The 27,759-nt window shown below is 46.3% G+C and overlaps 1 protein-coding gene across 5 annotated transcripts in view; it reads left to right on the top strand.

The window, feature by feature from the left end:
* Window positions 1–27,759, top strand: part of LOC139047613 (uncharacterized) — a 213,060-nt gene that overhangs the window by 98,818 nt on the left and 86,483 nt on the right. For all 5 annotated transcript variants that reach the window (XM_070521470.1, XM_070521472.1, XM_070521475.1 and 2 more), the window contains 2 exons: window positions 338–996; window positions 20,830–20,985. In XM_070521470.1, coding sequence (XP_070377571.1) covers window positions 338–996; window positions 20,830–20,985 — 815 coding nt within the window. The remainder of the gene's footprint in view (window positions 1–337; window positions 997–20,829; window positions 20,986–27,759) is intronic.

The following is a 27,759-nucleotide window of genomic DNA, read 5'->3' as shown; positions in this document are numbered from 1 at the left end:
GGTTTTGGCACGTTAAACCCCATAATTTAATTTTTTTTAATGATATGATCTAACATGGATCCAAATAGTCTGTGTGCTGTTTCACTACTATTGGCAACTGCATTATAATATCATGTTGTTCAATGCATTGCCCTTGTTGAACCTTGTATACTGACAGTTTATCTCGCAGCTTTTTGGTACTCTAAAATTTATTTGTTCACATTCTCTATTGAGATTCTGCCAGTCCTCGTAGGATAATGAAATAACTTGCCTTTAGTTTTTTAGTTTTTAGGAAAGCTGCCAACACCATTGCAGAGCAATTTGTGGAAAGTAATACTATTTCTATGCTTTTTCACAGGGCAGTTTTTGCTACAGTCTTCATGGTCCAGTGAGCAAGTGGCATCTTTTAAGGCTGAAGCAGCTGGATCAGTCAAAACTGCTGGAGCTACCAGAACTGCAGAAGTATCTGAAGATACTCCTGCTCGGCTAACTGAAGCCACCCAAGCTACTGAAACTGCGCAAACTACGGAAACGGCCCGAGTGACTGGCACAGTCCAGGCAACCGATGCAGCCCGGGCAACCGACACAGCTCGGGAAACTGAAGCCACCCAAGCAACCAGCACAGCCTGGGTGACTGACTCAGCCCAAGTGACTGATACAGCCCAGGAGACAAGAAGGGCTCCACTAACCAGTACTCTCTGGGAAATGTATGGTATTGATGCATATAAAAATTCGGAAATGGCCGAATATGCAGAAACAGCTGAAAGCACCGATTCTGATGAACTGGATCAAATAATTATGGAAGCATTGACCTCTTCAAAGCCTACAATTGGACGGGTAATGAGCCCTCCACTTATTATGTCCAACAACCCATATCCCCAACCAGACAAACTGGAAGTGAACAAACACTATGTTGTGTATGTGTCGCAAATATATAATGCACACCACTTCTACGTCCAAAGGAAAGGCACGGATGCCTCTGTTCGTTTGGAAGTACTCATGAACAAGCTGGAGGGGGTGAGTTTTAAATTTTTGTGCTTTTAACGGAGGAGGCTCCTAGCTTAATACACGGGGATGGAGAAATTGTTTTTCTTGGCAACCACTGCATTGATTCTGATGAGGCTTGTTGCACTCTAAAAGAAACAAAAATCTTGTGACTCTTAGAAGCAGATTTTCATTTAGACCATCCATATTTTAATAAAAAAAGATGAAAATTGCCAAATAGGGAAAGAAAGTTGGTATCAAGTTCACAACTGTGTAAACGGCACCTAAAGTGGGCAAGATTGATGTGTTATATATGTACTTCTTTCGATAGTACAATTTGAGACGCATTCCTCTAGAGTGGTCAAGCAGCCAGCTACAGACTGCGCCAGTATCACCTTGCAATAGCTGCTGGGTTCAAGATATGTTTGATACGTGAGCCAAAAGCGTGCATGGGGCATGGCCTCTCGTGACCTTTTCTTGTGGCTTGTGGCTTGTGCTGTGTTTCTTGTGCCTTCTTTGATAACTTCTTTGAGAAAAATGAGCCTATAAGCACTCTTTGCAGTGAACTGCCAAGTGGCCATCATACCCGATTTTCACATTGTTTTGGTAGCGCATGACTCGGTCACTGAAACATTGTCCTGTCTCTCCTATGAAAACTTTAATTCTACAACTTAGCAAAATTTTGTATACTGAATGTGATACGCAGCTGGTGATTTTTGTGGCTGATGAAACATGTCAGCTATTTTTCATTACACATTCTGGAGATAGGTTTGCACAAGGCTCACCCTACGAGCGACGGTCAGGAAAGGTCACGACGCTCCACCACTCTGCAATGCACAAAGGTGCTACGGCAGGGTTCGTCGACTTTCCGACACTGCGCAGAGAAGGCTCCAGAGTCAGATCGCCAACAAACGCGGGTTTATTCACCCAAGATACAGCACAGAGCTACAGTCACGCGCTTACGGGCAAAGGCACCGCAAGACCGATCGAGTACACGCTCACGCTGCGCTAGGTTTAACCGGCAAGCGGTCCACGAAGTGCGACGAGGAGTTACAGGAGCAAAGGCCCCATGTAGCGAACATGTTGTGGGCCTGTGAGCATCTGCCGCGGCGACGAAGCGCTCATCGGAGGAGAGCTCGGGTGGAGAGGGCGCCCGGGGATGTCCACTTAGGAAGCCAATCAGGGCGCGTCCCGGTGACACTTGCTCGCCTGGCGATTCGAGCTGGGGAGAGAGAAGCACGGTTTGTGCAGGGAAATTAGCTTCAGCGTGCTAGCCGCATCCACCATGTTGCTGTTACGGTGGCGGTTCCCGGAGATAAGCTAAGCACCACGCGCGAGCTGGGGGACAAGGCACGAGAAGGCACCTTGATCCCCACAACACTGCATACATTAAAGGGACACTAAAGTGAAAAATGATTTCTTCCGCATCAGTAAATTACCGTTCTACAACACCAAAAACAACACTCTTACAATGATAAGACGTTTGGCAAGCCAGAAAAAGCGCAAGAACGAAATAAGGGTGGCGACGCCTACTTAAGTTCCCGCACCTGGGGGCTGTGACGTCTTAGGTTTTGATGGCATCTTCTAGGGCGTACTAATTATATATAGCGGTACAGATTGACTGCATTGTGTTCTAAAGGAACCAAATAATAAACATGGCAAGTTTCGGGATCCTTTATTCAGCCAACGCGGCCCAAATGCGAAAACATACTTTGGAATCCCTGACGTCATGCTGACATACTGGCGTTGGGGTTTCGGTGCGAAATTCAAATACTGATACATGAATCTTCATTTTCTCATCTAATAATCAAACAATTTTTTTTTAAATGACTGCCTGCAGGGTTCTCAAACAATGCTTCATTAGTCTAAACTGATTTATTGCTTCACTTTAGTGTCCCTTTAAATGGCTTGCAGAAAGCTGAGGACACTAGATTTAAGTTTAAATAAATAAAAGAGCACATAACGAAACATGGACATAACAGGAAACAGCACAAGCACTCGCGAACAACTGATGTATATTGGGAAGTAAAAGGACAGTTCATGGTCTGCACATGTGTGAAGACAAAAGCCAGCACGGTTGATCAAAAGAAGACTTCGCTGGTTCTTTATCAGAACTAAGGCCCTTGTCAATTTAACCTTTCAGCAACCTATTTTTACCCTTTCTCAAGGTGACAGATGCGTCAGACATGCAATTGCCACTCCTCAGTGATGAAAAAAAAGCTTCGAAAAGTTCATGGGCCATCAGTGTCCCTATTCCTGCCTTTATCTTTAATTGATCAAATAATGGCATGCACTTGCAGCTTTTCTAGTGCATGCACGTATCCCTTGTTTACTTAGTGAGGTGGTGTGTTATTGGGCCAGGTCATTGATGCACCTACCAGTCTGCCCTACGTAATAACTTCCACAAGACAGAGGTATAGTTAAACCTCAATATAACGAAGTATGTAACTTTTCTTAACTTGTCTGTAGGACATCATGTTCTTAAAATAGAATTTCAATACAACTAAATTTCATTGCCGCCGTAAAGTAATGCCAAGACGATAGTTTTACTACTGTGCCATGACGATATGTATGCAGCACGCACGCGATTTCCAGAATGTGCTTTGCAGACTTTGTGTAGGTCCCGACGGGATTTTAGTACCTGCTGTACCATCTGGAAGATAAAAATAAAAGTGCTTCTTCTCTACAGTCAAGCCAAGCTAACATGCTAACTGGATCAGGGTGGCCAGCTGGATTATAGTGCACTAGAATGCTGAGAGGTGTATCGCTTCATGATGCCATGAAGCGACACTGTCTGCGGCAGGCGTGCTCGAAATACATAGTCAGGGACACACAACTTGCGTGTCAGCACACTTTGTGCATTATTTAAAGACCATATAAAGAAACATTTGCCTGGTAGATGCAGATGTCTTTTTCCGAGCTTATTTTACTAATATGGATTTGCTTGTTACTTCGTAAATATAGTGTCTTGCAAAATTTGGTTTATTTGCAGCTCTTGCTTCGCGCATGGAGCAAGATACACTAGCCAGATGGGAAAATATGGATTGTAAAGTATGCTTGAAATATTTTATGTAAAAATGCATGGCAGTGCCTCGATAATTGAAAATTTTGAAAATTAGCAACACGAACCGCGTTTGTACAGATATATTCGCGAAACTTGCGGCAAAGTTCAAGCAATGAGTATCCGCAGCAGCCGATTAGAAAAAAAAAAAAAGTGGAGGATTGTCAAAGTTAGCATAAGAAACATAGCTCAAGCACAAAGATACACCTAATGAAGTAAGTGCTGAACTAGAATTTGTAGAAAACTAGCTTCAAACAGAAAGATGCATTGGAATACCTGTTAACAACTTGGTTGTTAAGCTCCTTATTGCATTTGCCCTCATTGTAAATAAGCTCCGTGTCATACTAGAACACATGTGACTAGAAGCACATGGGACTAGAAATGAATGTGATACTTGGCATGTTATGTGGAGCTGTGCAATTTGTGCAGCAGATGTACATTTCAATTGTGCCTGACAGATTTATAGATGCTTTCATGAAAATATTTGTGCTAAAGAAACATTGCAAAATTATATAGTTTGAAACCAGTGAAGGAATTCCAAGTAATTTTGTATTGAATGAAGCATGGTTGTCAATTTAGGGCTCTACACCCTTTCCAGGGCACAAAACAGCTTGCTCATACTGTCAATTAGTATATCCACAACACCCTGTGTCGTCACCTTTCCACCCTCAAACATAGTTTTGCAGTTGCAGAACTCTTGTTCTTCCTTTGTACTTCAATCACACTTCAATACTGACGGGATTGCACACTGCTAATTGCATACGCAAATGTGCATTCAATGTCCAAGATAGCAATTTCTGACCAAAATAAGGGAACTTTGTGGGGATGCGCGACTCTCACGCGTCCCCTGATATGTTGTTTTCCCGCACGGCTTGCGTGGACTGGCGCCCGCGGTGGTCGGAATGGTTCAGGCGCAGTACGAGAGATAGCGCGAGTGTTGCGCTGCTAACGCCGCCGACAGGCGGGGTTACTTGGGCGCCGAAAGGCAAGGCGCTTTCTCTTGGGTTTGAGATCATGAAGCGGCGCGAACGTCCTGCGCGGGCGCCGATCCAAGCTTCTGCGAGACCGCCTCGCATGGCCTGCCTTCGAACGCGCCACCGTTCGCGTGACCATACGCGCAAATGACCAGGCGTTAGGATCCAGCATGGGGCGAACATATTCGCTCGTTATCCGGTCGCGGTGAGTCGGACTTCCAGATTTGTCGCACGCCCATCAGCATGTTTTGTGGGTAGCAACTCGGCTAGCAGGCGTTGATTGTTTGCACTACTGTGTTGTTGTTCCTTTGTCCCAAGAGTAGGGAGGAGAACCCCACAACTTGGAGTCTCGAAAGTGTTTGTTCTGCATTATTTGGTTCCGCATTCTCGTTGGTGAGGCTTTCCACGTCAACGCTACACTTATTAGGTGCTTCGTTTTGAACAGAACTTGGTCACTTTCATTTCGACATAGAAAGTACCTGGTCGCAATATTGTTTTTTTTTCCTTCTTTGTCAGCAAGTACTTCAGAGCATCCGGACCAGTTGAATTGGCGTCATACATGAAAATCGGCTGAGGACAGGTATTCTCGACAACCTCATTGTCGATCTTTGTCTAGAATGCACGCTGTACAAATCAAGCTTCAAGCTGACATTCACAGATGACGATTCCTTTGCAACGATCACACTCTTCTGCAGCGTGAAAAATTTAGAGGGCTCCTTCACCTGAATGCTCCAGGGCAGCCACAGTTGCAACCCAGTGCAAAGCACGTCATGAATTGCCTTTCCCACCACCTTTCTGTTATTTTATTGGCAATCTGCTGTAGTACAGTATTTTCTTTTATGTCGTGAGAAGCCAACAAACAGACACCAAGGAAAACATAGGGAAAATTCCTTGTACTTACTAATTGAATTGAAGAAATTATAAATATAAGGCAATGAAAGTGGATGAAAAAACAGCATGCCGCAGGTAGGGAACGATCCCATGTCTTCGCATTACACGTGCGATGCTCTAACCAATTGAGCTACCGCGGTGGGGTTTCCTAATCCATTTTCTTGGGTATTTTGCCGGATTTCCCCTATGTTTTCCTTGGTGTCTTCGTTTGTTGGCTTCTCATGATATGCTTAATAAAAATCGGGCCCCTCAGTTAACCTCCTTTCTTTTCATTCTTACATAATGAGGGTTTCGAAGCTGGCAACATTGATGCCTTCAGGTAGCATGTGCGGGTTTATTGACCAGTTGCCTTCATCCAGTAAGGTCATATACTCGTGACGCCTGTGGCAGAAAGGATGTTCCACATCCGCCACCAAGGTTTGTGAGTGGTGGTGTTCACTAACACTCCCAAGGTTAGTTTTAGTAGTAACGCATAAATACCCTGGAAAGTGGATGGGGAAACTGCACCGTGGTAGCTGAATTGGTTAGAGCATCACACGCATAATGCAAAGACGTGGTATCGTTCCCCACCTGCGGCAACTTGTTTTTTCATCCACTTTCATTGCCTTTAATTTCTTTAATCCAATTAGTAAGTAATTTTCCCCATGTTTTCCTTGGTATCTTTGTTTGTTGGCTTCTCATGATATGCTTAATAAAAATCGGGCCCTTCAATTAACCTCCTTTCTTCTAGTACTTTCTCTTAGTGACACAAGAACCGACAATAAAACAAAATACTGCAGGCTTCATTAACTGCCAAGCGAGACTCGACTAGCTCACTCAACACAAAAAGGTTCGTATGGGAGAGTGAATGTGTCGAAGCATGCTCACTGAGGACAGGCGCCACGTCATCGTGACAGAGGCCCCCTCACCTTCGTTCATTGATGCTGCGGATGGCGCACTTCCCAATATTTTAGTACACTAATAGCTGATCATATAGCTGCATGCCTAGTAGCCGCCATTTAGCCATGCACAAACAAGAACTATGAGAGCAGCACACTGAGGCCTCCCACGTATGCACACAAGAATCTCAAAATTTCATCAAGCACATACCTTTCGACCTGTGCTTGTGGCAGTGAAAATTGCTGGCAGAAGCAAGTGAAAATTGCTACTGGTTGCTGAGCTATCAGTCTTCAGACAGTGCTGACGTGGAAGGAGCCTCTTCAGCAGCTTTCATTGATAAGGACACCACTGGGTTCCTTGACCTTGAAGCTTTCCTTGCTTCTTCTAAAGCCAGGTTTTAAATCTAGTTTGTCATCGAAGCATCCTGGTGGTCCTCAACTAATTTAGAACGAGGGTCTAAAAAACAGTGCCAAGCTCATTGCTGGTCAAATTTTTAATTTAGAAACTGCATTTTTAGTCACTTAGCCAGGTTAGTAGCACACACAGAGGTTTCCACCTGGTGGCTAGTGTTGTCCAGACACAAGAAGGGGCAGCACTGTGTTGTTACTGTAACTCATAGTGTCGGACAGCCATAAGCACCACCAAGGGCCCCTTTACAGTGCTCCTTATTACTTTTGATAAACTTCACTGTAGAGCAAGTATGCTTCACTGCAGTAGATAAAATATGCTTCGCATAACACAACTGTACTGCGGCAAAGCTACTTGAAAAACTGACAGCAATTTTTGGGGGTTCGCATATTTCGAATAGTAAAAGTGTCTTTCGAATAGAATATTTTAAGTTTTGAATATTTGCACACCACTACTAATAACCTGGTGTTTTTTTTTTCTGTCATTTGCAAGACTGACAAGCTTTCTCTCCAAAAGCAGGGAGGCTTTTAGTGACCAAATCGTGCACCACATAGGGTTAAAATTGTTGCTAAATAAAATATCCATTGTTATGTTACAGAAGTCGCATATAAAGATGTACTTACAATATTTAAAAGAGAGACAATGATGCATAAACAAGATGGCTGCAGAGACTGATTCCACTTCTACATGTCAAATCCCCTTCTGACTGGCACCACTCCTGATTACGCCGTAACATAACCCCCGTCTCTAAAGGCGCTGTCTCTGCACTAGCCATAAGGGATGCGAACTTGCAGCAAAGTAAGGCTTCAGCTAGGACACATGCACAACGTCTGTGGGGACATGCAAGTTCAGCGGAGTGATGTCATAGTTGACATCGCCAAGCTGACGCAGTATCGTGTAGGGCCCTATGTAGCACGGCAGCAGCTTTTCAGACATGCCGACGCGGTGACATGGTGTCCATAGCAGGACAACGAATCCAGGAGGAAATTGAATGTCCCAATGTCAGCTGTCATACTGGATCTTCTGCGTGGCCTGAGACTCAGTCAGCCGAGAGCTGGCAATCTGGCATGCCGTGTGAGCCCAGGTGATGACGTTTTGAGCCTATTCAGTTGGAGTGTTCGTTGAGGAAGGAAGCAGTGTGTCAAAGGACAAAGAAGCGTGGCGGCCGAACAGAAAGTAGAAGGATGAAAAGCCAGCAGTCTCGTGATAGGACGAATTGTGGGTGAAGGTCACAAAGGGTAACGTGCTGTCCCAATCACTGTGATCATCATAAACGTACATAGACAGCATTTCGACGTGCGATTGAGCCAGTCCATCAGTCCGTTTGTCTGCAGGTGGTAGGCGCTGGAAAGATTGTGCTCGGCAGATCAAGAACGAAATAGGTCTTCAATTACTATGGACAAGAAGGTGCGACTGCGATCAATGAGGAGCTGCCAGGTTGCGTCGTGATGGAGGATGACACGTAAAAGGAAATCTGCCACGTTATTTGCACAGCTTGTGTGCAAAGCTTGTGTGATTGCATACCAGGTCACAAAATCAGTTGCAACAGCGACCCACTAATTGCCAGATTTCGGCGCCTGAAAAGGGCCGAGAAAATCGAGACCGATGCGAAAGAATGGTTCTGAGGGCACTTTGATGGGGGTGAAGGCACCCAGTGGCAGCACAGCAGGCTTTCTGTGGCGCTGACAGAGCGCATAGGCTGCAACCTAGCGATGCACAGAGTGGTACAGGCCTAGCCAGTTGAAGTGGTACCATACACGGTCGTAAGTACACGAAACGCCGAGGTGGCCTGCAGTAGGGGCGTTATGCAACTGCTCAAGAACTCATGTCTGGAGATGGCGTGGTACAACGAGTAAAAATTCTGATCTTTCATTGCGTAAGCTTCGACGGTAAAGGGCGTCATTGCGGAGCACGGACATATGCACTATGGGCTCCAAATGTATAGAATTGAGATTATCGATGAGAACACATTGTGTAAGGAGTCATCACACCATTGTTCAGTGTGGATGTTGTGCAGATCAGAAATGGACAGGACGCAAGAGTTGGTGTTATGTGCGTCATATTCAGGCTGGTTGACAGGATGATGGGAGAGGTAGTCGGTGTCCCTGTGCAAATGACCTGGGTTGTATAAAACAGGAAAGGAATATTCTTGGAGCTGTAGCGCCTATATACCTAATCGTCCAGTGGGATCTTTAAGTGAGGAGAGCCAGCACTAGGCATGGTGATTGGTAACCACGGAAAATGTATGGCCGTACAAGTAGGGGTGCAATTTGGCAACTGCCTAAACTAACGTGAGGCGCTCGCGTTCGGTAATAGAAAAATTCCTCTTGGCAGGTGACAGGAGGCGGCGGGCGTAGGCAATTATGTGCTCTGCATTACGCTGCCATTGAACAAGTACAGCCCCAGTTCCATGGCCACTGGCATCCGTAGGAAGTTCAGTGGCAGCAGATGGATTGTAATGGGGAGTAGTCGGCAAGTGTAAAAGGCCGAAGAACGCTTTTATTTAGGCAAGGCCCCATGTGAAAGCAACATCCTCGTTAAGTAAGTTTGAGAGTGGGCGAGTGGTTTTGGCGAAATTCTTGATAAAATGACGGAAATTCGAGCATAGCCCAACAAAGCTCTTACGTCTGTGGCAGAAGACAGAACAGGAAACTCCTGGACAGCGTGAATCTTCTCAGGGTCGGGTTGAACGCCAGCGGCACTTACGAGATGGCCAAGAACGGTAATTTAATGACATCCAGAGGGGCACTTGGATGAGTTCAATTGCAGGCCGGCGCATCGGAAAACAGCAAGAATAGCCGATAGACGTGTTAGATGATGCATGAAAGTTGGTGAAAAGACTATGACATTGTCTAGATAACACAGACATGTGGACCATTTATAGCCACGAAATAAGGAGTCGATCATTCTTTCGAAGGTTGCTGGGGTACTACAAAGGCCGAACGGCATAACCTTGAATTGGTAGAGCCCATCTGGTGCTATGAAGGCAGTTTTCTCATGGTCCATGTCATCTACCGAGTTTTCCAATAGCCTGATCGGAGTTCTATAAATAAAGAGTACTTCGCTCCGTGCGTGCAGTCCAAGCATCATCAATATGCGGCTAGGGGTAGACATCCTTGCGTGTGAGTTTGTTGAGGTGCCTGTAATCCGTACAAAAGCACCAACTGCCATCCTTTTTCTTGACGAACACATCAGGGAATGCCCACGGACTGGGAGATGGATCGATAATGCCTTTAGTTGACATCTTATCGACTTCTCATGGTATCACTTGTTGTTCAGCATGTGAAACACGATATGGTCAGTGGTGTATCGGAGTGGCGTCTGCAGTCTAAATACGATGGGTGACCACCGATGTCTGGCCTAAAGGGTGGCCATCAAGGTAAAAAATGTCGCAGTAAGTTTGCAGGAGACGGCCTAGGTCAGCAGCTTGTGTCGGAAGAAAATCAAGTGCAATCATCTTGCCAAGTTCATCTGTGAGAGTCTGTGCATTGTAGGTTCCCTTAGAGGGCGGCAGAATTTCGGCGTCAAGAGCCAATATCTTGCATTTGTTCACAGGCGAGATGTCACCCAAGGACATGACTGGGAAGAATTTGAGTTGAGAAGTTAAAATTACTGAGAGAAGTTTGATTGCCAATAACGCTGAGTACGGTATGGGAGCAGCCAAGTTTCTTTGAAGCAGCCTGTCAGCGGTGGGACATAGTACATAGATGCCGTCAGGAACGGATGGGAACGACAGTAGAGTGACATACGTAGTGGAAAGCATATTTAGCGCCAGCGAACAAAGACAGAAGGGAGACAACACCACAATGCGCTATTGTGATGTCGTCTCCTTTCTGTCCTTGTTCGCTGGTGCTAAATGTTTTCCAAGTCAGTTTACCAACACGCCCAACAAATGGCAAGTACATAGTGGCTTGAGGTGCCGGGCGGATGTCTTCAAGAGAGCATAACCATGGTTGTGTGACTGGTGGACTATAGCAGCCGTGGGGCAGTTCAAGCTAAGTGACACTTGACATGTAATCAGAGGGCTGAATGAGACGAAAAAAGTCTAAGCCAAGTATAACATCATAAGGGCATTGTTCCAAAACGGCAAACAAAACAGTCATTATGCGCCCCACTACGCCAATGTGAGTGGTACACATACCAAGCACGGTAGGCGTTCCTCTGTCGGCCACGTGAAGGATGCGTTAGGATGCCATGCGGAGGATGCGAACTTTGTTCAGGTGCTGGCGCTATTGGACACTCATAACGGATACATGCACGCCAATGTCAATGAGTGCTGGGACACTGACGCCATCGACTAAATCAAATTCTGTGTGGTCGGCAAAGTGATCAGAGGGTTTTGCGGTCGAGTCGTCAATGCACCATCACCTCCGGGGGCTGCATCCTTAGTTTTCCGAAAACGGGCGTCGGGGATGGTGGGCGACGAGCCTGGGGCAATAGGAGCTATGGTCGACGAGCTGCTGGCAAACGGGACTGGTGACATATGAATGACGAAGGACTGTTCCAAGGAGCACGAGCGTCATTGTTTGGCTGTTGCAGTGCCACTGAGAGCTGGTAATGACGTTTGCTCTGTTCGGGGCTATAGCTGATGAATGGTGGTTGCAGAGGGGAGGATACAGTATAGTAACTAAAATGGCGAGCAACGTGACCAATACGCCGGCAGGCAAAACAGATTGGCCGATCATCTGCGGTTCACCACTCGGCTGGATTTTGGTAGCGTGCAGGATACCATGATCCAGTTGATGGACCTGGAGCATGAGACAGCTGTGAAGCGGCAACGGCGCATACAGAATGAACTCCAAGATTAGCTAGTTCTTCGCGGACTATTGCCTGCATAAATGGTGCTGTAGGCAAGTTGTTCGGCTCACTGGAGCGGGAAAAAAGGGCTGCAAGAGCCATGGCTTCAAGTTCTTGCTGCACTATCTATGTCAGGTCATCTGATGATGATGGTCGTGGCACTGCTAGACTTTGTCGCAAGAGCATGTCGCAGCTGTGTTCGGTAGACGTGCAAACTCCGCTGCAATGTGGCCACTCTTGGCCTGCTTAAAGCATTGACACTCTTTTGTGATGTACTGTACTGTTTCACAATTTTCGCACAGGAGCAGGTTGACAGCATCATCAATAATTCCCTTCAGTACATGTCCAACCTTGTGTTAGCCATATCGCTGTCGGCCTTACGGCACAGAGCCAGCGTGTCCTGGATGTAAGAGACGTATGATTCTGTGGACGTCTAGGCGCGGATCGCTAGTTCTTTTTTTAGCGGTGTTCTTCCGCCCAGCAGGATGGCCGAATGAGTCCCTCAGCTTCTGTTTGCTTAGGTCCCAGTCATTAGGCTCTTCCTCGTAGTTGTCATGCCACACCTTCACAGTGCCTTGTAGGTAGAAGACGAAGTTAGCCACCATAATCGTACCACTTGAGCATATAAGTTAGCCACTTATATGCTCATACGTGGCGATACAGTCTTCCACGTTGAGGAGGTCTGTGCTGAAGAATGTTCCTGGATCCCGCCGCTGAGCCAGCACAACCATCTGGCTTGTAGGTGTTGATGTGGGCCGCGCCATGTCGGGTCCTGTTTCGTCCATCATATTGTCCAGTCCGAGGGGATGACCACTGTGGAGCTCCATTGTTTCTCATGGGTACCCAGCACCTCCACCAATTTGTTACGTAGCAGAAGTCGCATATAAAGATGTATTTATAATATTTAAAACATTTGTATTACAAGAGAGACAAACCCGCATAAACAAGATGGCTGTCAAGACCGGTTCCACCTCTACAAATCAGATCATATTCTTCTGACTGGTGCCACTGTTGTTGCCACCCACCATAGTGGCATAGTGGCTTTGGCATTGTGCTGCTAAGCCTGAGGGTGCGGGATCAAACCTCGGCCATGGCATCGACGTTTCGATAAGGGCTAAATACAAAAATGTCTGTGTACCGTGCATCGGGTGCATGTTAACCCCAGGTGGTCAAAATTAATCCAGAGTCCCCCACTACAGTGTCTCGTAATGATGTTGTGGTTTTGGCTTGTGGTGTGGCTTGGCCAAGCAAGAACTGTGAGAATAGATTGGGCACAGTTCGGTAGCTTCTATGGCACCCTCCCACTTGAACCAGTCCACATCCTGAGCACACGGTATCCTTGGTCCTTGCTCGGCTGGTTAATGTGGCATGGGGAGCTTTGACTGTGCCGTGCCAGCACACCTTGCAGATTGTGGAGGGCTGGATGGGGTTTTCACCTCGTGACGTACGGGGGGGCGTTGCCTTTTGTCAGAGTCTTGGCATGTGTTGGTTTCCAGGTGTCTCAAACGCTGGTACCATCCATAGTGCAAGGACGGACATGTGGTACATGAGCAGTCTATTCAGGCCGAACAGGGATGTCTCCTGGATGTAGGGCAAGCTCATGCTCATGTAGGGCATTGGGTGCACATTGAAAGAACCTCAGGTGGTTAAAATAATCCAGAGTCCCCCACTAGGGCATGCCTCATAATGATGTTGTGGTTGTGGCTGCTAAAGCCCCAGAATTTAAATTTAACATTTAAAGAATCAACTGTTGGACCTTTGCATTCATGGGTCACGAAGCCGTTCGGGGACAGCTGTGGACTGAATGGTGCCGTGGCCCAAGCTAAGGTCTTTTGGACTGCTCTTCTATTTTGTTCCCACTGTCATCCAAGCTTTGAAGGTATTCTTGGCTGAGTTCTATCCCAGGGGCATTCAGAGATTTCTGGACCATCCATCCAAAAGTGTTTTTACTGCCAGAACCTGTGGCATTAACCGAGTGATCTGTCCTGTAGCGACATCCCAGTATATGTTGGAGCCATGCAGTAGAATTGTACCAGAACCAAACCGTGGTGCAATATCGGGAATGTGATCTCGCTGTCCACCGACTGGCTAATCACGGCACTTATTTCAGGGACCTCAATGAACCTTTATAGTATAGTTATCATTGGTCTTTCTAAGAAGGGGGATCAAGACATTGTTACAGTTGATGGCCACTGGGTGCCATGTTTCTCTGAAAGTGAAGAGGTTAAGGTGCTTAGTGGCTCTGATAGAATGCTTGCTTGTGCAACATTCTGCTGAATAAATGTGCATTGGCTGCCCATGTATTGAAGGAACTGATGCAGCAGTGTTCTAGCTAATGTGACAACTTATGCCCTGTTGGCCTTGCCTGCTTTAGATGCTCGAACAGATGCAGTTTACAGAACTGCAATATCTTTTAAGGTGCAGAGTTGTAGATTTGTAAACCTCGTGCTTTCATTTTTTTCAAACTTGTAGATTTTGGCACTTCTTGTAAAAATTGAGATTCTAAATCACAATTCTGCTTCCTACAGTTTTTTCTAACTCAGATTTTTGGCAATTGTAAAAATTATGAGATGCTAAATCTAAAGTCTGCTTCCTACAGTTGCAAGAAGCTTTCTTAAATATGCAACAAATTTTATTTAGATAAGTCCAGTGGTCGCTTAATAAGAGCATTTCTGCCTTTTACATGTATTTGAATATAGAAATCTGAGTTGGTCCTGAGCTAAAGCTTTGTCTCAAGTCTTCATCAATGATGCGGTCTTACACCTACCAATCAAGGTGTTTCAGAATTGCCAATTGACATGGGAGCACATTTGTGATGAAATGGCTTTGCAGGAAAACTAGGTCTATGACTGGGAAAAATGTCTATTGCACTATCAGTTTCCTTCAATATGCATCCTTGCTTTTCTGTACTTTTTTGACAGCATGCTTTTTGACTAAATTGTTTAGTCCAATTTGTAATTACAGAATTTGGCAACTGATATTACCTATGTTACTCAGCACCACCATGATTAATACCCCAGTCAGATAGGCAAATTTAGTGACACATTGGGCGATTGCACTTTGCCTTGCCGAGGGACATTTTGTCAGTGTGGTGCTAGACAGCAAAACACTGTCATTCAAGATTCATGTCAATGACAATCCATGAAACCATAGGGCTTATGATATTTTGCATTCTGAGATTTTGGAACGCTTATTTTCTCTTACAAAAAAGTCCTTATTTGCAATAACCTCTGCAATAAAAATAGAAATACTATAATCTCATAATATGCCTATTTGTTTTGAACCAATGCAGGCAAGGAATGTATCCAAAATACTGATAGTCAAAATGGGAAACTCTTGTGTCGGACGATCTGACGGGTGCTGAAAACGGGCGTTTCATGCTTGCTTTGACTTTACTGATGTCATGGGGACATTCATAACATTCTAAATAATAAAAATGTGGTGTTAAAATTAGTGTCGACTCTGCATTGAGTATATGTTCATATATCCTTGGAAGAACTGCTATTGAGGCTGCACATTTCAACACAATGAAGTTAGTGTGTCAAACACACCTGTTAGCAAATGCATTACACAGCAAGTGTCACTAAGCGTTTTCTTCTGATGGCTTGCGAATGACACTAACGGTGAAGTGCATTCACTTGAAGTGACACTAAATTTCCCGTCTGACTGAGGCACGAGACATACGGGCTGTTATAAACATGTATGAAAACAACACAGACGTGTTAGAATTTGCCTTGCAGTGACACCTTGATGCTATGACTCAGCCATGACATGGTCATCCAACTATATTCAATTTAATATTGTAACAGAGACTGGCCAATATCATTAAACACACCCACAAAAAAAACTAGGCTCTCAGTGCACTCAGCAAGAACAAGTCATCTGTCCTTGCGATCGACATGAAGGGCACATTCGACAATGTAAGCCACAGAGCAATACTACGAAACCTCAAAGAGACTGCCTGGAGTTCCAAGACCTACTGCTACGTTCGCAACTTCCTCACAGGCTGGACAGCCACGGTGGGGATATCCAACCTATGTAGTAAGGAATTCAAGCTACCAAACAGGGGCATGCCGCAAGGCTATGTCATGTCACCCCTCCTATTCAACGTGGTGCTCCTCAAGCTCTCCGGGCTTATCGAAAACATACTGAGCCTATGTCATGCCTTCTACGCAGACATCACGCTGTGAATGCGAGGCACGAGCACTGGAGAGCAAGAATGTTGCCTCCATGCATTCAGGAAGAGGTTCATGTCATCGTGAACTGCATTGACAGCTGCAGCCTCCACTGTGCACCTGAGAAATCGGAGCTACTCCTACTCAAGACCCGCATGAGGGGAAGACTTCCCACCTGCAAAGCACCAGACCCGTACCTAAGGTCGATGAGCTTCTAGTATTCGGCTTGCACCTGCACTGAAATCGGGGGCCGCCACGCCCCATCTGCTCCAACACTCGATCTCCCAACTCGCACACAACACGAGGAGGGTAGCCAACCGACGCAGTGGCCTCAAGAAACAAGACACCCTGAGAGCCGTTCAAGCTCTACTCACCAGTAGAATAACCCTGTACATCGCTCTCAAGAACTCTGAAGTCAACAAGATAAATGCACTCATCTGCAAAGCTACGAAGCTCGCCATGGGACTACTACTCGTGGTGTCAACCACCCGATTCCTCATCATTGGTGTTTATAATATCTGGCTAGAGCTGGTGGAAGCACAGACGACCAACCAACTCGAGAGGCTGAAGCTCGTGCCAACGGACAGATTGGTCCTTGCACGCCTAGGCTACGGGGAATGCTACAGCTCCAACGCAGACCGCCCGGTCAAGATAATGCCATACCTAAGAGAATCCCTGAGCATCACCAAACTAACAAGCAACATGCGTCCTGAGCATTATTGGGGGCGCCGACTCGCTCGAGTTGACGCCATCAGAAGAAGACACAAGCACGATTCAGATGCTCGCTATGTCGACACAGCAAAGTGTCCATGCAAAACAGCCTATGCCCTGAGCATGGTTGACTTGAGAACCAAAGAACTGGCATCCGCCACCATCAAGGTACGGAACTCTGAGACATTAGAAGAGGCCGTGATCGCTCTCACCACGGCCATGAGCACAGACATGGTCACAGGCTTCACGGGCTCCCAATCTGCAGTATACTACTACTCAAGAGGCCGAATCTCGGTGAAAGTCAAGATTCTCAAGAATGAAAGCAATCTGCTCCCTTACACCTCCCTCACGTGGCTACCAGAGCATGAGGGGCTTCAGAGAAATGAAGTGGTTCACGTCAAGGCCCGCGGTAACGTCAACCAAGCCTCTCTCGCCACCTCACGAGACCCCCGGCCACACGGCACCACAGTGGAAGCAGAGACCGTACCACCCACGTATTACGCCATCTTCCAACACTACCAACTGGGACGCAGGGTGTACCTGCCACCTCACCCCAAGCTGACTGAAGAGAAAAGCAACTCATTTCGAAGGCTCCAGAGCAACACCTACACCTACAGCATCCTCATGCATCAGATCGACCTGCCGCTTCAAACCTACAACTGCCCTATCTGCGATGTGCCATACGCCATGGTGCATCTACTAATTGAGTACCCATGACGCCACGAAGATGCCGATACCAAGCCTGCAACAACCAAATATCTCAACCTCCTTGCTGAGACATGGGAGGTCAAGATCTCCAACCCGGACCTGGACGAGCAACAATGACTTGTTGCCAGAGCAAGGGAGGCGATCGTGGCCAGAAGATTCCTGGAATGAGGGACCCTTTCACTTAGGATGAAATGAGGGAGCCTCCCACTTAGGATGACCCCAAGCTCAAATGTTTGGGAACACTGTTTCGGAAATACAAGGTTATTTCATTCGTTCTCTGTGCTCATTCTAACCTGAAGTTTTAATATGAAATTTCTGCCTCTAAGTCCCTTCCATCAACAGGGACCACTATTTCAGCATGGCTTGTGCAACATCAAATAACGTCAAGTGCAAGGCCAGTGTTGTGTCGTTTGCTCCAAAACATTCTGAAACCATATGGTCACCGTGCTGAGATGGTGCATGCCCACTGCTGTGCAAGTGCTCCAGCAGCAGCCTTCTCCTGGGACTGAGCAACAGCTTCTATATACTTCACATGGCGCATTCTTCCCAGAATTCTTTCACTTGCAAGACAAAAACGGCACAAACTATTGAACATCTGCAGAAACTATCTTGGTCTGACTGCCAAGGCACACATGCAACAACGAAACCACACATGGTGACCGTGATGCATTTCCGCCTTTTGCAATAGCTTCTGTCTCTAGGTGTGCGATTCCATTTCATCACCCGTTATTTTTTCCATACTGCTGTACAGTTTATTGGAGTAAAAAACAAACAACTCTGTTACCCTGAGTATGCTCAAATTTTGCCAATTTGCTGTGTGATGCATACCATTCGGTATAAAATTCATAATTGAAGCTCAGAAATTCGGTGTCGTGGCCCATTTATATTCTCTGCCAGAAGGCTGACATAGCTGAGTAATTGAGTATGTTTAAAAGGGATCTGTACCACCCTTCAGGCTTGGTGAAAAAACATAGTCTGCATATTAGCATGCATTGCTGTGAACATCTCAGCCAATTTTTTGAGCTGTGCATGGCATCTGGAGCTTGCAAGCGGGGCATGAAGTCACCTTTCTCTCAAATGCTTTCTTGAACCAGAAGCCTGCTACCACTCTCATGGACGCTTTAGTTCATAATATATCAGATTCCCATATGCGGCTGCTATTGGCCAATAGCCGACATCAATCAAGAAGGATGTTTGGATCAGTGCACTTCTTCCTGCTGTTACTGTTTAGCAGAATGCGTTGTTGGGCAAGTTGGTTCATTGTACTTGGAAAGATTGGATGCGCTTTGTAGACGATCACAAGGAAGAGGACGGGACAGGCGTAAACTAACAACTGAGGTTTATTCGAGGGAAACACTTAAATATCAGACCATGCCAGTGCAGGCGCATCAGGGTATCATCAGCTGAAAAGAAGAGAAAAAAAAAACACAAAACCAGAAAAAACCAATGGCGTGGCTCAGCTAATCATATTATCTAGGAAACGTGCCTCCCTATTGCAAAGCATGACCGATGTGTCACTGATGCATGGTAGTCCCTTCTTTTTTGTATAATATGCCTCTAGAAGTTCCCGTGCTTTTTTGTTACTGCACTTGCGCAGGATCTTAACCTGGTTGAGCAGAGGCCTGCATTTATGGTATAGGCAATGCATGGGTAAATGATGTTGCTCCCGGTTTTTAATTGACCTTTTGAACGTGCGAATCCGAGAACACGAACGTTTGAACGTGCGAATCCGAGAACACAAAAGGTCAATTAAAAACGAGGAGCAACATCATTTACCCATGCGTTGCCTAGATCATAAATGCAGGCCTCTGCTCAACCAGGTTAAGATCCTGCGCAAGTGCAGTAACGAAAAAGCACGGGAACTTCTAGAGGCATATTATATCAAAAAGAAGGGACTAGCATGCATCAGTGACACATCGGTCATGCTTTGCAATAGGGAGGCACGTTTCCTAGATAATATGATTAGCTGAGCCACGCCATTGGTTTTTTCTAGTTTTGTGTTTTTTTCTCTTCTTTTCAGCTGTTGATACCCTGATGCGCCTGCGCTGGCATGGTCTGATATTTAAGTGTTTCCCTCGAATAAACCTCAGTTGTTAGTTTACGCCTGTCCTGTCTTCTTCCTTGTGATCGTCTACAAAGCGCATCCAATCTTTCCAAATACTGTTACTGTGTACATTTACTGACGAAGTTTAATAAACAGGCTGAAGTAAGCGGTCTGCTATTGAATTTCAATAATTATCATGTACTTCCGGAAAAAGCCAACTATTGTGTGTGAACGCTTTGACGCGGCCACCCATGCAGGACTTAAGCTTTGGCCACCTTGCTTACCTAGGTTGTAGCCATCGGGTCTCGCTAATTTTGACTATTGAATGCTCAACTAGCCTCGAACCATGTGAAACTTAAGGTTGGACTCGCTGCTTAAGGTTGCACTCACTGCTGGCCGCTCCAGTTTAGACATCTTGGTAGATTATCGATAGCAAAATGTACAAATTGGATGTGGCTACTATCTGTCAGTCAAGCTGGTGAATGACAAAGCCGGCCTGCACTATATAGTGTGCACTCAAGCCCCGTCGGGCACAAACCAAACGCTGTGTATATGCATTGCAGTTGTATCTAGTAGCGGTCTGCTACGTAATGTAGATACTGTGGCTCTGCGGGATGCTGCAACGAGTCCATTGGCTGAGAGCACTGCGACTCATTGAGAACAACCGTGCTTTGCTTACGTTTGGCATGTTGTAAGCGCCAAAGTCGGAAGTAGTAACATCTATGTTAACATGCAAAATTAAACTTGAACTGCGTGCCATAGTGACCTTCAGTAGGTGAAGTGTTGTGGGCACATGCCGCTCTGTCGTAGCCTTCGCAGTGCAAGGTATCGAAGAAGGAGCAGAAGCACTGCAAAGGGCATGTTTGATTGCTAATAACTCCGCTTCTGCTGAATGCATTGAAGTACTTCTGCAGCAAAGTATTTCTGAAAATAGCCTATTTTAACTTCAAACGAATTTCTCCACTTCGGTAAAAATTGGTTCAGGGCCCCTTTAATACTGCACTGTAGCATATAGCTCAAGCTGCAATAATGTAGGCATCATTTATTGAACTGTTAATAGCAACACTGAGTGTCCAATCTTTGAGTTTTTTTTTTTTTCCTCGAAAGTTGTAACTGCCCATGTGTTTTTGCATCCTGTTAAGAGTTTATTTGCCAGCCTACTTGATGTTGCAAGGTCCTGTGAATACGATTTAGTTTCCTCTTTTGTTTCCTGGCCAGGTGTACAATGGACTCGAATCCATTGATTACCTCATTGAAGACAAGCTGGTGTATGTGGGTATGCCCTGTGCAGCGTCATATACCTACAACGAAGGCAACTCAGATTGGCACCGAGCATTAGTGGTTGCCCTAGAGCCTGACCCCAGCACTTGCCAGGTAAGGGCTCTTCATTTAGTAGCCTTAAAGAAAAAGTCAGGACGCCTAGGTATAAAGCTAAAATTTCTCTTCTATGGGATCTAGTGTGGATTTAGGACATAATTAAAAAATCCAAACTCAATGGAGTGTTTATATTGTACTATGTAGGTAGGCTTTTCATCTTTTTGCACACTGTAGTCGGGTACAACTTTGGAAAGAAGGGGAGGCATCACCCAGATGACCGAAGTGCGACAGCCGATTTCCTCCGTGACTAAAATAGTCCCGCTTAAAAAATCGTGCTCCTGAAGCACGTAATTCTCGGTATAAAGACTATTGTATTTTGATGACTGTTTTAGTAGAGCTCTCGTATGCTACAGCACATGCCGGATAGCGACAGAAAAATAACCCCATGCCTTCTATGATGCTGCCCGTCGTCTCCACTTTAGCTTCATTGCAAGTGACAAAAGTAGAAAGAGCAGCTCTGCAAAGCTTTTGCGCTTGTTCACATGTACACGGCGTATCTACTACTCATTTTCCAACCTTAAAATGAATCAGTTGCTATTGAAAAAGTACTTGTATAAAGCAATGCATTTATCACAACCATTACAAACCTGGGGCGAGAATACGGTCGAGGCACAAAGGTACAAAAATGCTTCATTTATCATTTTAAATAAATACTTGTGGTTTTAAATAGCATAAAATTTATATTTTTTGGTTTTGTTTTCACAAATTTTTTTCCTTTTCATTATTATTATTTTTTTTTGCAAGCCTGCAATCTCGCCAGTTCGCGTAAGGCATTGCGTGCTAGTTTTCCGCCGGGGAGCCCAGCGAGCTGACATTTGACTTTGTTGCCGAACGAGCCTTGTCTCGCCTCAAATGTCCACACCACCAAGGAACCTCGACAAGAAGAACAAGAGTGGCCATATCCTGAACAGCGATTCACGCAACATGATCCTCCACTGCTACACGTATTGGCGTAACAGGGAGCCTGAATGCAGCGCGGAGGCAACGACCACGTTTGTCGCTGAGATGCTCAGGTCAGTGAAAGCACAGTGTTCAAGGTGGGGAGGGAGGTCAAAGCGTCGCATATTTCGGGTGCCAAACTCTCGACGCCCTCGTGAAAGCACTCACAAAATGCGGAGAAAATAAGACACAGGACGATGTATGACAGCTTCACGTTGTGCGCGCTGAGGTCAGGTGTGCACGATTTCTTTCACCGCAACAAGATACTGACGGTCGAGAAGATAACCAACGAGTTCTCAAAGCGTATGGATCTCCCATCACTGAATCGGTGTGCTGTGCGTCGCCTGCTTGTCGAGATCGAATTCAAGCACGAGAAGAGGAGCTGCAATTCGCTGCTTATCGACCGGGATGACATCGCTGAATGGCGGAATCACTTCCTTTGTGATGTGGAGCACTACCGGGCAGAAGGCCGAAAGATCTTTTTCCTGGACGAGACATGGGTGACGGCGGGACACACTCGGTCGATCGTGTGGACAGACAGCGTGGTGCAGAAGCGCAGACGCCTGTACGCTCGAGCAAATGGCCTGTCGACGGGTCTGAAACAACCTTCTGGAAAAGGCCAGCGCCTTTTCCAGAAGGTTGTTTCGTCGACGAAGCATGGCTTCGTCGACAGCTGCTTAGATGTATTTGGAGGCCAAAAAACAGGGACTACCATGAAGAAATGGACGGCAATCGCTACGAGAGATGGTTTAATGACGTTCTGCAGAAGTTGCCAGCTGGTAGCGTCGTTGTTTTGGACAATGTACCTTACCATACCCGGCGAGAAGAGAAATTGCTGACAACAGCTTGGAAGAAGCAAAAAATACAGGAGTGGATCAAAAGCAAAAGCATCACCTACAGCGAAAGGATGGTGAAAAATCTGTTAAAGTTAGTATCATCTGTAAAGCCACACTTTCTGAGCTACATCGTAGACAATGCAGTTGAAAGTGGGGGGGCTTGCATTGTATTCGGGCTCCCACCGTACCACTGTGAATTTAATCCTATCGAGCTCGTGTGGGCAAAGGTGAAAACGGCATCGCTGCGAGCAACAGAGACTTAAGCTGTCCACGGTCGAAGACGTCTTGAGGGAAAAAATCAAACACTTAATGATGGCGGAAGAAGGACTGGAGGAAGAACATTCACTGCGTGATGGACCTGGAGGCAGAGTTCAGGCTTGACATGTCTGGGAGTGACCACACCCAACCCATCGTCATCCAAGTGGGTGAAGATGACATTGAAGAAAGCGACTCCGACTGCGAGCTGTACGGCATTGAGCCACTCGACGAAGCATAACAGCTTCTTATTAATGAAATATCAGCCCTTATTAGGGCTACCAAAACTTTGCCGGTGGGTTCACAGCAGCCAACCATCCTCCCATAACCCCTCAAATAAATAAGTAGTACGTTTGGTGACATATTCCTTTTAATGGGAGCTCAACTCTGAAAAAGCAACGTCCTGCACAGATCGTGCTCAATATAAGTACTGGCATGGAAACATGTTCAAATACAATTATTAACCCTGAATAACTATGTGGAGCCCACAATGCTCATTCAGGCAGCCACTGTCCAGCTTGACACGAAAAAGCACTAGTCAACGCAAAATTGACAGCCACTGTTAGCAGCCTGCACGCCAAAGCACATTCATCTGGTTGCATTGTTTATTTTGGTTATTTGGCTCAGGCAAATAATGCAAATAAGAGAGCAGTTATAAAACATCATTAGCTTAGCGAGGCCCAAAGTATTCACTAGGGCACCCATTTTCAAGTTGATGGGCCCTATGGTGAAGTAGCAGCAGCCGAGGCGAAATTGACCGCCAATGTTGGCAGCCTGCATGTCGAAAGGAAAACAATAGCAGTCGTGCTGGAGCCATCGTAAAGCTTTACATGCCCCTAAAGGCCAATACATGCAGCCAAGCAATAACAGAAACACACCGTCGGCTTGGTTTACTCCACCGCACAGTCATTGTTAATTTCATCAAGCCACTTGAACAAATAAGAGCAATGGAGAGCGACATGCCCGTTAGGCGGCCTGCTTCCAGGTAGTTTTGCTGCCCCTACTGTTTTTTTTAGCCTGTTGAGATGAATAATGCCAATGTCACAAGGCCCAAAATACTCTATTGGGCAGCCACCATCGAGCATGACGGGCCCTGTGGTGAAATAACAGTAGTCGGGGCACGCTTGAAAGACACCTTTAACAGTTTGCATTTCAAAGCCACTGTTGGCAGTTTGCATGCTAAAGCATAATTATGTGGTTGCATTTATTATGGCTATCTGGCTCAGGCAAGTAATGTATATAAGAGAACAATTATCAAACATTATTAGCTTAGTGAGGCCCAGAAAGCTCATTTGGTCAAACACTGTTGAGCTTGATGGGCACTTTTGTGAAATAGAAGCACTTGGGGGGAGCACGCTTCAAAGGCACCTTTAGTGTCTGCACTTCAAAGCGCAGCCATGTTATAGCCATTGTAGGTAAAACAGCAGTAGTCAATGCGACATTGACTGCCACTTTTAGCAGCTTGCATGCAAAAGCACATTCATGTGGTCGCATTCTTTATTTTGGTTATCTGGCTCCGGCAAGTAATGCGAATAAGGGAACAATTATCAAACATCATTAGCTTAGTGAGGCCCAATATACTCATTCGGGTAGCTATTAATAGCAGTAGCCGAGGGCATGCTTGAAAGGCATCATTAGCGATCTGCATGTTAAAGTGCAGTCATGCCGTAGCCATTGTTGGTGAAATGGCAGTAATCAATGCGAAAATGACAGCCACTGTTTGTAGCTTGCATGCAAAAGCACGTTCATGTGGTTGTATTGTTTATTTTAGTTATCTGGCCCAGGCAAGTAATGCAAATAAGAGAACAATTATCAAACATCATTAGCTTACTGAGGCCTAGAAAACTAATTTGGGTAGCTATTAATAGCAGTAGTTGAGGGCACACTTGAAGGGCACCGTTTGTAGTCTGCACTTCATATCGCAGTCATGCCGTAACCATTGTATTTGTTTATCGAAAGCTCACCTGGGCGCAACATTTCAAGCTGGTGAATTTTCAGAACACAGAATAATCTGACAATGTCACGAAGTCCAGGTCACATGCGCGATGTTTGCACTTCGACATGATGGATATTGTGATGGGTGATATCGTGATAAGGGATATTGTGCTGGGCACTCGTGTCCGGGGCTCTACAGCTGTGGAATCTGCCTGAGACGTGAGGTATAGCTGCTGAACCATGGCCACTGTCATATCTCTGGTTACAAGTTTGCATGTTCTTTAGCATCATATAAATAAATTTTGCACTTTTAAGTTCTTTTAACATTGAAGCGAAACCATTGCTTGCATTGGTGTTCAAGAAGATGAGCAACCCATTATCACTCACCAGTTGTTGCCTAATTGTAGGATGTATCAATCGTGCAACCATACAATTTTCATTAAAATCAGGCCAGCACGCAAAAGTGCACCCAAACACATTCATTTTAAGCCGCATTACTCGGAAGCGCATGAAGAGTTTGACCCGCTTAGAGTGAAGTGGCCAGCGGAGGCATTGCCACCGCCGAGTGGCAGCGACCCTTTTGTGCATGCAGTGTCAAATTACTACCGCCGACGGATTAGCCGCATGCAGGCACAGAACAGGCAACAAAAGTATCAAACCCGCGACCGTTGACTGCGTAGGAACTAATATCAAGCGAGTGCCGACTGCTCCCAGCTCTTTACTGCAGCAGAGCGAATGGAAGCTGTCAAATTCCATGGTTAACCTCGGTCGCGTTGTATCTCTGGTGTCTTCCGGGATAGAACCCACACAAAAATTGGAGGACGCTTAAGCTTCGCCTTCAAGAGTGGAACGCGACAGCGTTCCCGTCGACCCGCCAAGGGGTGTAAGACCCTCGGCGGGTCTTACAGGGCAGCCATCACTTACGAGGCGCCCCGCATCGGACGCGGTGAGCGTCGAGCCATATGGTCGAGCAACGCGGCGTTCGGCGCAGCAACGAAACGTGCGCCTGAGCAAGCGGAGCGAACCAAAGAACTCGGTATCCCGGAGGGGGAAATGATGCACGCCAGCCAAACGTCGTGATCGGCATGGGCAGAGAGATAGAGAGATAGTGATCTAAAGAAAGGAAGGACGCTTGATTCTACAGAGGGAGCAAGGCGAAGCGTTGTCAGGGGAGAGAGTCCGAGCCGCGACAGCTCCAATGCGCGCGTGGCGCGCCATCTGTCGGGGCAGCGCCGTACATGGAGAGGAGGGGGTCTTCTGTGTTTGCCGCAAGATGGCTCTGCGTGTGCGGAAAGCGCAGAAGAAATGCAGCGAAATGCACTTCGCTACTCGTGTAATTGCGACTTCTGTAAGTTACATGTTCATAATTACCGATATACACCACAGTATAACTTTCCACGGCTCGTTTCGAAGGCAACACCGCATTCACTAGAGGCGCGTTTGTACCTTTTGGAAGCATTGAAATCGTGGCTGAGTGGTAGCGTCTCCGTCTCACACTCCGGAGACCCTGGTTCGATTCCCACCCAGCCCATCTTGGAAGTTGCTTTTTATTTATGGAGTGCCTGCCGTGATTTATCGCTCACGGTCAACGCCGCAAACACCGACGCCGACGACACCGGCTTTTCTGCGACACGAGCTCCTTAACGCTATCGCGTTAAAAATAAAACTTTCCCTGATGCTTTGCGATGCCGAAAGACTGTGGGCAGACTTGCGCCATAACATTCCATGAGGTGCGCTCAGTGAGCGAAGTTTTACCGCTCTATTGAGAACTTCTGTCACTGAAACATGCTGAAAAGCAAAAAAGAAGTGTCCCTTCGATTATAAGTGCCATGTTCAACAGGAGGAGCTACGTTAACAAATCGGGAAGACGACTTTGGGTAAGCCGGTCTAGAAATTTGCTCGCCGCTCGCCATAATTGGCCTGCATCGCAGTGAAACACCGCCCCTAGCTTTGTTGCACTTTGGATGGAGCAAATCAGCCGATAACTTGCTGAAAACGCAAAAAATCCGAGCATCACCAGCAGTGAGTCAGGCTATCAACATGGCGGGTCAACTGCCTGGTGTTTCCCAGGCAGTTTTCTAGAGTCGGTCATGCTCGATTCGTGCCATGAGACTTCAGACAAATGGTCTAAATTTGTGGTAGGGTCATTGAATTTTGTTCCTAGACATATGTCAATGGCGCGGGTGTGACGGTGCGCGGATACCGACACTCGAACTGTAGAATTAGCACAGTGTCGTTGACGTCGGCGAGCCGAAAAACTCTAATTTAGCAAACTTCACAGCTGCACACCTCTGGAAAAAGTTGCTGAGTGATCATGCAGAGCCCCTACTGCAATACCCACAATGAGTGGCTGATTGTTTTTTGAGCTCAACAAACTCAACCTCAGACTCGAGCCACGGCATCTGCGGTGCTTTCCAGCACGATACTCTCGTAGTCTTTTGTGACCTCCCTGCCCTCCCTATAAATGTGGCCGCTGCCTTCCCCTCCTCATTCGCTCTCCAGTCTGCAAGCTGTTTGGATGCCAGTCACTCCTCTCACTCATCTTCATGTCAACTTCTCGCCTCCTCACTGCCAGTTTCGACGTCACTGCTCCTCCAAAGCTGCCCTCTTTCGGCCTGCCCTCCCGAGCGCAATCTTCCATGAACGGGTGCCCTTCCGCGGTTCCTGCTTTTTGGTCTCCACAACTAAGATCACCTTTCTTCCACTGCACATGAAGCTGATGCCAAGCCCTCCATTGCAACTGTCGGCATCACCAGCGCCCATTGACGAGGAATGCAAGATGCCCTGACAACATTTTGAAGCTTCT

This window comes from Dermacentor albipictus, chromosome 1 (genome assembly GCF_038994185.2).
Source record: "Dermacentor albipictus isolate Rhodes 1998 colony chromosome 1, USDA_Dalb.pri_finalv2, whole genome shotgun sequence".
Classification (NCBI taxonomy): Eukaryota; Metazoa; Arthropoda; class Arachnida; order Ixodida; family Ixodidae; genus Dermacentor; species Dermacentor albipictus.
This window is presented reverse-complemented; position numbering and strand designations above follow the sequence as displayed.